This window comes from Micrasema longulum, unplaced genomic scaffold (genome assembly GCF_059751315.1).
Source record: "Micrasema longulum isolate JH-2025_06_02 unplaced genomic scaffold, ASM5975131v1 h1tg000681l, whole genome shotgun sequence".
NCBI classification, from domain to species: domain Eukaryota; kingdom Metazoa; phylum Arthropoda; class Insecta; order Trichoptera; family Brachycentridae; genus Micrasema; species Micrasema longulum.
Window position 1 is genome coordinate 243301 of NW_028277877.1, and position 11324 is coordinate 254624.

General features: G+C 29.7%; 1 protein-coding gene across 1 annotated transcript; it reads left to right on the forward strand.

The window, feature by feature from the left end:
* Positions 1 to 1410: 1410 nt before the first annotated feature.
* On the forward strand, positions 1411 to 2515 carry LOC148279681 (gamma-aminobutyric acid receptor-associated protein). Its single transcript, XM_088229585.1, has one exon. The coding sequence runs from the start codon at positions 1728 to 1730 to the stop codon at positions 2082 to 2084; it is 357 nt and encodes a 118-aa protein (XP_088085711.1). The 5' UTR covers positions 1411 to 1727; the 3' UTR covers positions 2085 to 2515.
* Positions 2516 to 11324: the final 8809 nt, after the last annotated feature.

Consider the following 11324-nt stretch of genomic DNA (forward strand, 5'->3'; position numbering starts at 1 on the left):
AACGTTTTATTTACCTTTATGTTTATTTATCTAGAACATGGGAAATGACTTGGGATTCATTTATTTCAAACAAGAAAAATAAATTACTTACACAACTAAAAAAACCAGTTCGTAATGGTCACTTATACATTTCAAATACAAAATATTACCGGTGGTTTCATTTTGCGGAGAGTTAACGGATGATGGTCTAGATTCTGTGCTTGGACGAGCATAAACTGGGTGGAGATTTGCCATATGGATAGAGCCTTGAACGGCTCTGAGGATTCGGTCCCGTTGATAACGATAGCCAGCAGGAATATTGGGCGGCTGTGGTTGAGGCACACGCGCTGGTGGTGCAGGAAACTGACGTTCCTTGGAGAACGATGGATGTCCTAGATGTGGAGGGACTTTCGCGGCTGGAAGACGGCCTCCGATACCCTTGTGGAGCAGTCGGATTCCACGAGGTTTGTTACGTAGCACGGCTGGCTACATTGTATGCCTCGACGACGTTGATCTTCGGCATGGACCAAAGAGCCGTTCGACACCACCTCTTTCACTTTACTCTCGATACTTTTACGACTTATACGACTCTTTTCGACTGTCTTTACATCATCTCCGCGACTGAGGATACGATCGCGTAGACCCGACTCACTATCCCGACGGCGCTTTTGACTGCTTTACGACTTTGTTACGACTGTTTTGTTCCGATGAGCTGTAGTGCTGTTCTGAACCGCTTTCGCTGCACGAGAAAACAGTTTTTCTCGTGTATTTTGTATGTAAATACACGAGATAATACAGCCGCGAGAGCGTTTGGAATACCAGCTCTGAATTATTTTACTCCGAGATTGGTTCAATGATAATAAATAGTGTGAGGTCGATTTCTCCAGCGAAAAACGTGGGTCGATATTCATTATTTATGTTATTATATTTGAATGGATTTATTTTTAACGGCGCGGTGGTGTGTGATTTTTTTTAGAATCAGCTAACGTGAACTTAAATGTCATTATTATCAAAGTGCTTTATTGTTTGAGGTATCCTAAAAAACAAAAATGTATTGGAAGGTTATATTAATTAAAATTGAAATATTTTTCTATATCGCCGCGTTATTTTCCAATAAAGACAATTTACTTTACGGAGAAAAGTTTTTATGATAAATATTTTAGACATGTAAATATATATAGCTCCTTTCGAACCATTTTTATAACAACAAAAACAAATGGAAACCTAAAATAGTGAAAAAAATCGCATGTTTTAAATTTTTTACGTACTCATAAGACAGACATATAATTTTTAAATTCAGAAAACTCGTAAAATACATATTGTTTATGGCTAATTTGTTTTTGTTTTCTTCTTTGTTTCGATTGTCATGGCAGGGCTAGCAATAGCACGGTAAGAAATATTGATATTGGAATGGAAGAAAAACAGGAAAGCACTCAAATCATTAGAAAACAGAAATTTTCTACTCGTCCTGCCGAGTGGTGTATTGCATTGTGTGTAAACATTAATATTGCGTATCGAAATTGTCTAATAAACTGAACTTTATCCCCTGTTTAAAATTGTTGCTTTTTAACGATTGGTGAGTGTTTTTAAATCTAAACTAAAAAGGGATAATATAAAGAATTTTGTGCTTAATCAACTGATTGCGTCATAGCGCAGCCGTCACCATTGTACGAAAACAAAAAACAAAGTCGCAATAACAGATTTCCTCTAGAAATAAAAGAGAAATTTTGGTGTATATTTTGAAGAAAATGAAGTTCTTGTACAAGGAGGAGCATTCCTTCGAGAAGAGGAAGGCAGAGGGTGAGAAAATTCGCCGTAAATACCCCGACAGGGTCCCCGTCATCGTAGAGAAGGCGGCTAAGGCGAGATTGGGCGACCTTGACAAGAAGAAGTATTTGGTTCCTTCCGACCTGACTGTGGGACAATTCTACTTCTTAATCCGTAAAAGGATCCACCTGAGACCAGAAGATGCGCTGTTCTTCTTCGTAAACAATGTAATTCCACCGACATCTGCCACTATGGGCTCGCTCTACCAGGAACATCATGATGAGGACTTCTTCCTTTACATCGCCTTTTCCGATGAGAATGTCTACGGAAACGTTTAATAACAAACTCTTTTAATCTAAATTGTCCTTAGTGAAATTTTCCGTTTATCAATTTCGCTTGCAGTACTTTCTTTTGATATAAAGGCACCCAACATTATTGTTCTTGTTACCATGCAAAATTATATGACAGTCACTAATGGAACATTGGTTATTGTATGTACGTATTATGTTTTATTTTTTTATTATAATTAATCTAGTTTTAAGGTTTGGATAAAAAAAGGCTTGACCATATTCAGTATCCAATTTTTTTTCCTGTATTTTCGTGCTAAATTTCATAAATGGGGTTGTAAAATATATATATCTATTGTAAAAGTCTATCTCGGTGTATTTTAAGCCTTTGTACACAATGGCGAAATTACATTTGAATTCTACATATTATTTTAGTTGATGTAAGAAATTTACATTATAATACATTAATTTTATTTACACAATGCTGATTTTTCTTTTCCGCCCGCTTCACCTGACAATATTGACGCTGGAAAGGATAAAGTAACCAAGCGACATGTAGCACCTTTGCTGAACAGCCAATTTGAGTTGTTTATTGTTTTTCAACTTGTTTTTTTTTGTGTTTAAACTTTAATCGACTCTTTTCTAAAGTTGCTCCGCGTCCTTTGATAACTTTTTCATCTCATATTTACTTGTTTTTTTAAATAGTATAAACATGACACTGGTAAAGGTATGAGATTTTGTGTAGTTTAAAAAAAGTGCGATTGATCTTATTAAGAGTAAGAATATTTTAATAAACTGGATAATGATTGCTACAAGAACATTGTTTCAATGATGTGAAGGCTTTCTTGACCAATGCAAACATAATTTATCCGAAAACTGCTCTGGGTTGTGATGTCCGTGTGCTGCATTAAATTATTACACACACATACTAAATTAAGTGCCCCTTGCCACACAAATAAATTCCAAGACATATTACAATACTCCAAAAAATCATATTTTTTTAATTTATTTACAATTTTAAAAAACCTGTTAGGGTTACATTAGAAATTTTATATTGTTTAGTCATTTTATGTCTCAGAAATTAGTTAATTATGTATCATTTAAAAATCGATTACTAAGAATATTAGATTTCTTTGCTGTAACAGATCTCTTTGAAAAATGGTAGCATGTGAGACTGCCACTCTGTTATTGTATGTAGTTAACTGTAAAAAACTGTCTGAAGGTCAAAAAAGTAAGTATACCTACATGTATTGGGTGTTAACACAAGTTGTCTGTTTTTTTCCAAATGAAGAGGACAAATTACAACAGTTTGTTTTCTCCTTTATTCCCTCGATTGAACGCGAACGGAAAGAGTGTCGAAGATGCTTACTTTTGTCTACTTAACATTCCATTTTGAAGGCTTGTAATCAAATAAAATAATAAATATAACTTAAAAACAAATACAATGTCTTGTAGAGCAGAAAATTTTCATTTGAATGACGCATAACATTTACCATTTTGTTTTACTTTTGGGGCTCATATTTAAATTTGGAAAAAACAGACACAACTTTTAACACATTATACAATTTTCATTTGTTTTTTTTACCATATAAAATATATGCTGTGTTTGCTCCAAACCAATCACAGGAATTAAACCGGAAGAAAAAAATAAAAAAGCAACCAGATTATTTAAATGTAAACGAATTTGAATTGTATTTGTAACATTTTTTCTCTATTTCAGCTTCAATATTACACAATATAAAGTTATTACAGAATGTATCTCCCTTTGTTATGAAACATGAGAATATAAAATAGGGGAAAATATTATATTTTCTTTAGGAGATATTCAATTTGATGACAGAATAATACAGTTGAGTTCTAGAGATAACATTTCTTTGTAATGCTATGTAAGTGAAAAATATTTACTCATTTAAATTTAAAGTGTTTCCCCGAGAAATAGATTTGTGTTTATCATAATATTACTTATATCTCACTTTTATTTATCTCCAATAGGCTATATTGTGTTAACTAACAGTGTTTCAGTATTTCATATTATCACAGGCAAATCGCTTCGTAAGCAAAAGGCCCAGGGCCGCGATTATGAACGGCTATGTTCGTCGGTATATACTGAGATGGTATAAACTAATATCGATGTTTATGTACGAAAGTGTGTATATTTGTATGAAAATTCGAAGTATCTTCTTCGGTAATTGAACATGTTAAGAAAAAAATAGTAAACATATTCTATTTCTCATACAGAAAATTTAATTCTACTTTGTATATAAAATTGAAGATAAATTTTGACTTCCCATCAGAATACATACCCAGATCACCAAATAAAAGGTAATACTACAAGAAATCCTACAAAAAAATGAGCCTTCTGCTTTATTTGTGTAATGGGACAAAACCAGGGCCTCTGATTGAAAACAATATTATATTTATTTCATTATTATTAGTTGCAGTATATTACTATTAGTTGTGGTATATTAGATGCGTATATATGAAATTACTAGCATATATTATTTTTAATCCCTCAATGTTTACCGTGATTTTAATTATATTTTAATGATAACATGTATAACTAAATAGTGGCTAAAATAAAGTTAAAATTGTTTTATTAACCAGAGTAAAAAGAGGCATTCTTCAAACCTATTGATAAAATTTGAAGAAATAGCGTTGACATTGATTAAGATTCTTAGATTTTGCACCCCTTTGAACACCTACTGAGACATTTTTATGTGTTGTTATGCCAATTTGCAGTGTCTATTGTCGCATCAATACAGATGATGGACAATGCAATACTCCAAAATATCAACAAGAAGTACCAACATTATACTATCTATTATGGATAACTTATATAGTGCCATTTTTGCACCTCAATGGCGCTTTACAAAGTGATTCCATGAATACTGATTTTAATTTGACTTCAAATTGAAGTAAAACAGTTTATTGTGTAATCACATGCTACAGATTTATTCAAATGACCTCCTGGCCTGTTGTGGTACAAAAAAAAAATGGTTTAGAGAATAGGTAAGTTTGATGTTTTTTTTCTGAAACATCACTTCACTCTCACAGTTTCGCACGTCTGCTAGGAGAGCATTCCATGCCATAGTACCTGCGATCACAAATGTGCATTCACCGAATTTAGTATTATGGGCATAAAACTTTTCATATCGCCTTAGATTTAGCTGATCTAAGCCGAAGACGTCTGTTAGCTAGTCCTTTTATATATTACGGAGCAAAGTTGAGCTGTGACTTACATATTAGTCTACAGAGTTTGTATTCTATCCTTTGTCAGAAGTAATAGAGTGATATAACTGAACTTAGAGATCCAAAAATAATTATCACTGTGGCGTTTAATACAGACAGTAATCGAGTTATTTAATTTACTGGTAGACCTGCGTAAATATCATTACAATAATTGACTAGACACTATAAAAGCAGAGCTGCAACAAACTGCCAATTATTGCATACGCTTGACTTGTTTCAACTCATAGAAGCGTGAACTCATTGTCCTACCAATTTGAGCATCAAGAAAAAGGTCAAAATTAAGGAAGAATTCCAGTAATTTAACAGTGAGTAAAGCGGTCTTTATATCGGGTAATGTCGTATCCTGAATCGAATGCTGTCATCTGGCTGAAGCCATCCAAATTTTTTCAGTTTTCGATGGGTTTAATGGTATTCTATTTTCAGCCATCCAGTTTCCTATCTTCTTAATGCATCCATCAGTAACGTTAACATACTCTTCACACCTAGTTCACAATAAAAATAAACCTGTGTGTCATTGCGTAGCAGTGAGACCGCAATCCACATAACATCAGAAAAACACCATCAATAGCTTCACATTACCTACATACATTTACAATTTAGAACATCAGGGGTATTAAAAATAAAATAAAACAGGTTTTATTATTTATTTGAATCGGAATGTCAGATCACAGGACTATGTTACAGAAAAGATTTAAAATTACAAAATACCTACTCATGTAAAACGTAACAATCCAGGATTATATACAAATCACAAAATGAGCAAGCATCAATAGAAAGGAACTGTTTATAAATTTAACATGTTTAATTAACTACCAAAACATACTATTCTAAAACAACCTCCGAGTAATGATGCACCACTGCGCATTATTACTCTGAGAAAACAATGGATAGCAAAAACATACTTTATTATAATAATATACATATTATATAATGTGTAAGCAACAAAGAAGACATGATTAAAACCAAAACAGAACTCATTGCATAACTTTGCATTGATTTCTGATTACTGCGCATTGTAAGCAAGTATGTGTGTATCTAATAACCTAGGTGAATGGCATTGAATATAAATGTAGAAAGATAAACAAGGTAAAATTAATTATGCTTTTTAAAGGGATTTACATTTATATGAATGACTTAATTAAGTAAAGCAAAATGAAACTTTAGTATTGCATCAATATAAACATGTTGATTTTTTATCGTTGTTAAAGTTTAAGATACTTAGTTTTAAATAGCGAGTAGTTTGTTTTATTAGTACAATAAATAAAAAATAAAGTAGAAGTTTATAATTCTTATTTAATTATGCAATTGATCTTGTTGGGCTTGTTTAAGTAAGTTTTCAACATGATTCCAATTCGCTGTACTATTTCAAAAGCAATAAAATCTGGCACTCGTTAATCTGGATAGTTTGAGTTTTACTGTAGTTATGTTGGCATATTTTTTATATAAAAAAATGACAAAAAAATAACAACATACATATTATGAGGGCAGATGAAAGAATCTTACTTAACAAATAATAATAAAATGACAAGAATTTTGAGAAAAACTTTTGGTAAGTAACTAAAGAGAGTTGGAGCAAGTAGAGATTTCACTAAATTTAAACACGTATGTACAATTAATGTAATAAATAAAATATTTTTTTAGTATTTAAGGAAACTCCATACAATTTATAGTGAGAAGATAATATTAGAGGTATCACTAGATGTAAGCTTTGTAGTTTTTAATTGGTAATTTCATACATATATATGTATTTATAGATTTCGGACGAATTATTTTAATTTGCACAAAAATTACTGTTTTGCATAAATATAAACAAACTAACAATAGAAACATCTCTGTCACGTGACATAAATGTTGATATGTATTCCTTGTATACCATGCAAAACTGAATAATGTTTGTACATAAATATTAAATTATTTTATTAAGTATTTTGTTTCTCCACAGTGACTATAACACTACTAAAATTATAAAATGGCACATACTGTTTCGAAACAAACTATAGCAATCTACGAATAAATAAAATTAATTGAATAAATATTCATGCAGATTTATACAGCTGTGATCCAAATGACTCACTCCAATTAATTATTGTTATTAATGCAAATAAAACAACCCACAAATGTCCCAACAGTTATCGAAGATTCAAATGTAGATATTTGTAGGCAAACTGTTACAACAATTGAAGAAGTTATTGACAAATGATTGGAAATTTTCCAATTGCAAAGAAAAAAATATTTTATGTGAGCTTTGTCTATTAGAGATATTTTCATTAAAACATTTCTGTAAAAGTTAAAAAATTGAAAGATTTGCAAAAAAAATGTGTGTATGTGAAAAAGTTATGCAAATAATGACAAAAAATTCTGAACACAGATTTTAAATAACCTCAAATTTATTGTCAAAATTTTCCAGTGTTTATATAATATGACAGATATATTTAAATAGCCCTTTTCTCATCGAAAGTAACATCAGAGTAATGAAAAATAAATCTTGGAATGTTTATTAAGAATGTAATATCAATTTATTTACTTAATTCACACAATCATAGGGATTAACAAATATCAGCTTAATGATAATGTACATTATACATAATGATACACAATTTACTATCTATTTTTATTGCCCAGCATGCACACTATTCTATAGGTACAAGGTGAGCTGCTCACTCGGGTCATAAGAATTGAACATTTATTAATGTTTTTAATCTAGTTATGGTCATATTAAATTTCTAATTTTAATAACATTAATCTTTTATTACAAGATGTGACACTAAAATTAACCGTCAACATTTTTAAAGAAACTCTTCGAAAAAAGAAAAAAAAAATCCCTACATTTCCGCAATAATCATTTGGAATCATTTTTAATTGAGCATAGAATTTTCATAGTCACTAATATTCAAAAATAATTATTCATTCTTAAGGAATTAATATTTATAATATTATAAGATATATCAACATACAAGTTATCATTAATAATTTTAAAAATTGAAATATTTATTAATATAAAACACAATGAAAACGAGAGAGGAAAGTAATTCATACTAATTGTATATTTGGATTTTTAAATTGGTGTTTTATTTCATAGATTGTACATAATCAAAAAATCTATGCAAAAAATCATATATTTAGTTGGAGATATTATTATTAAAAAGGCTATGTGATTGGTCAATTAATACATAAGACTTTGATTTTGTTAGATATTAAAAAAAAAAAATCTTTATAAATATTCAGTTCTTGACACGGTTGATAGGTTCCTATAAAATGCTGTGTTATGTGAAACCGTGTTATATGAGACTCAGAGCCAGTACAAAAAAGAAGGTTAGGTTCCAAAACATGTATTCAAAACAGTATTTTTGTTATTAAATAAAAAAATATCATATTTATGTGTCAAACGGTAAAAAATAACTTTTTTTATTTGTTAAATATTGATTTAATTATTTTCTTTCTCATCCCTGCTCGATACAATAAACGTAAAGGCTTTTTCAGTTGAATGATAATATCATCTTCACTCTCTGAATCTTTTTTATCATTTGCGCTATCTATTATCTTTAAAAAGTCGGTGATTTCGGTTTGCTTGCAGTTCCTTAAAAGGTTATTGTAGATTTTCTGGTACGGAGACAGGATATTTTCCAGCTCCCCTTTGAATTTTCAGCTTCTTTTAACGGATAAGTATGCATTTACCTTTTAATTACTCATTTAATTTTCTTTATTTATATTTTATTTCAATTGTGCCTGCGTATATTATAAGGATATGTGTTTGCCATTTTTTTTAATGGACTAAGTCCGTTAATAAATAAACAAATAGTTTTTTTTTTTAAATCTAAATTTTTGGCTAAGCTTAGGCCTTCTTGTAATTTCTTTATTTCACAATCTTCTCTGCTCTTTTTCTAGAAATCGATTTAAACGTCTGAAGCCATTTATAGCAAATCCGCATCGCCAATTTCATCTTCCAGAAATAAATTTTGAAAGCCCTGAATGCTCATATCATCAAAATGTATCATCAAATTGTATTCTAAGCCGTGTTGTGAGAAGCCATGTTGTAAGAGGTTTCCGCAAAATTACAATCGTGTCAGAGCGAAACCATGTTATTGGAAACCGTGTCATAGGACGGTTACCTGTATGGTAAAGCATAATTTATTAAATAAATACCCTACGATAATGATGTGTTCATCACACACAAATCCACATGTTTTGGAGATATTGGGACTCTTTGTCTAAAGACAGAAGATAAAAAGAAAAATATTGTTATAGGATACTTACTAAGATACAATACTAAGCCTAATTGTCTTTCACAAAACCAATTTTATATTTAAAAAGTAGAATGCTTATTTTTGTATCTTATTTTCGATTAAAGTGATTGTACAGTACCCTGAAAACTAGTAAAGTATGATTGATATAGTCATTTTTAAAACACTGATTACGAATATTCCAATTCCTAATGATTCAATTGATCAAAAAATTCCTCCACAATAGAAAACCCTGTAAAATAAGCACAATAGAAGGTAATCAAGAATATTTTTCATCTTGGGATAGAAGTTTAGTAAGGAGCTTAGATATCAAAAATATTAGATAACCTCTATTTTTAGGTAAAACTTTGGAAAGGTACATTTTATAATTATTTAAAAAATTTAAACATGTTTTGCAATATTTTTGAAACCAGTATCAAGAGCAATCGGTGAATAGTAGAAATGCAAGACAATAGCAATGAATTGATGTATTTATTTATTTGTCTACTGTTTTTAGAAATCTAGTGTACTATTTATAAATTCTGATAAAATAATACACCTGTAGTTTAAATGAAAAAATGCCTAAAAATATTCTAACTTTTAACAAATTAATTAAGTTTTTATAAAACATTGGAAAAGGCAGCAAAAAACTGTCATTTAAAATGAAACGACAGGTTGAAAAGAATCATGGTAAGACATGTGTTTTATTTCAATAAAAAAATTCTAACTTCCGAACTGTACAACAGATTCAATGTACACTGAGAACTAGGTTATATTAATTTATACTAAAATAAGCCCCAAGTATTCACTGGCTATTCACCGGAGGGTAAAGACAAGGGGGAAATAGAAACAAATCACCTTTCTACTCATTTACATAGAAAACATTTCAAAATATGTTATTCATTAAATAGTAGAAACATACATACATTACATAGGTATATATAATATTTTGTTAGAATCATAAAATGTCAAAAGTTTTGCAACAACCTAACTAAAAGTAAACAATTATTAGAAATTAATAAAAATTTTAATCTGCAATAGATAAGTCTTTTTTAGTAACCATAGTTGCAAAATTGTACTGATTCGCAACTATGTAACAATACGTAGATCCAATATAATTTAAATCGGTAAAATCACAGATATTATTTGATTTAATCATTGAATGTATGGTTTAAATAGTACAAAATGATGTACATAATCCTAAAAATATCTAGTTAAAATATACAATAAACATTTTCGATGTGCCAAAAGGAAATAAAGATATGTATATGGAATAAGAAATGTATCGCTTTGGACTGGTTGGACATTGCCATTATAAGGTAAATCTAATTTAAAATGTCATCTTTTAAAAGAAGAAATACTATATTTTATTATGTGTAATTGAATAGTATTGAATATTCGAGACATTACAAAAAAATATATTTTTAAGATCAATGCATTATTTTTACATGACAAATAATGCATTTTTTGTCAAGTTACTAAGTATGAAATATTGGGTAAAATTAATTTCAAAGGATTTCAAACTTAATTTAATGGCGGCTATTAGTTTTTTGAATGTAGTATTTTTTTATGGTCCTTTGAAATACATAAACAATTCTATCAATCAAAAAATATTTTACTAAAATTATTGTTATTATGCGCCTGAGAGCAATTTGTCATCTAAATTATTATTTTTTAAATCTATAAGTAATATTGCAAATGTCGATGTTTATATCATAATTTTATTCAATATACAAAGTTTGAAAGAAAATTCAGATCTTTGATTCCTTTACATTTTAATTTTTAATCCTATGGACATTAAAATTATACTAGTTAAGTTACC

What these genes read in the sequence shown, in the direction of transcription:
- LOC148279681 (XM_088229585.1), top strand. Translation starts at nt 1,728, where the DNA reads ATGAAGTTCTTGTACAAGGAGGAGCATTCCTTCGAGAAGAGGAAGGCA.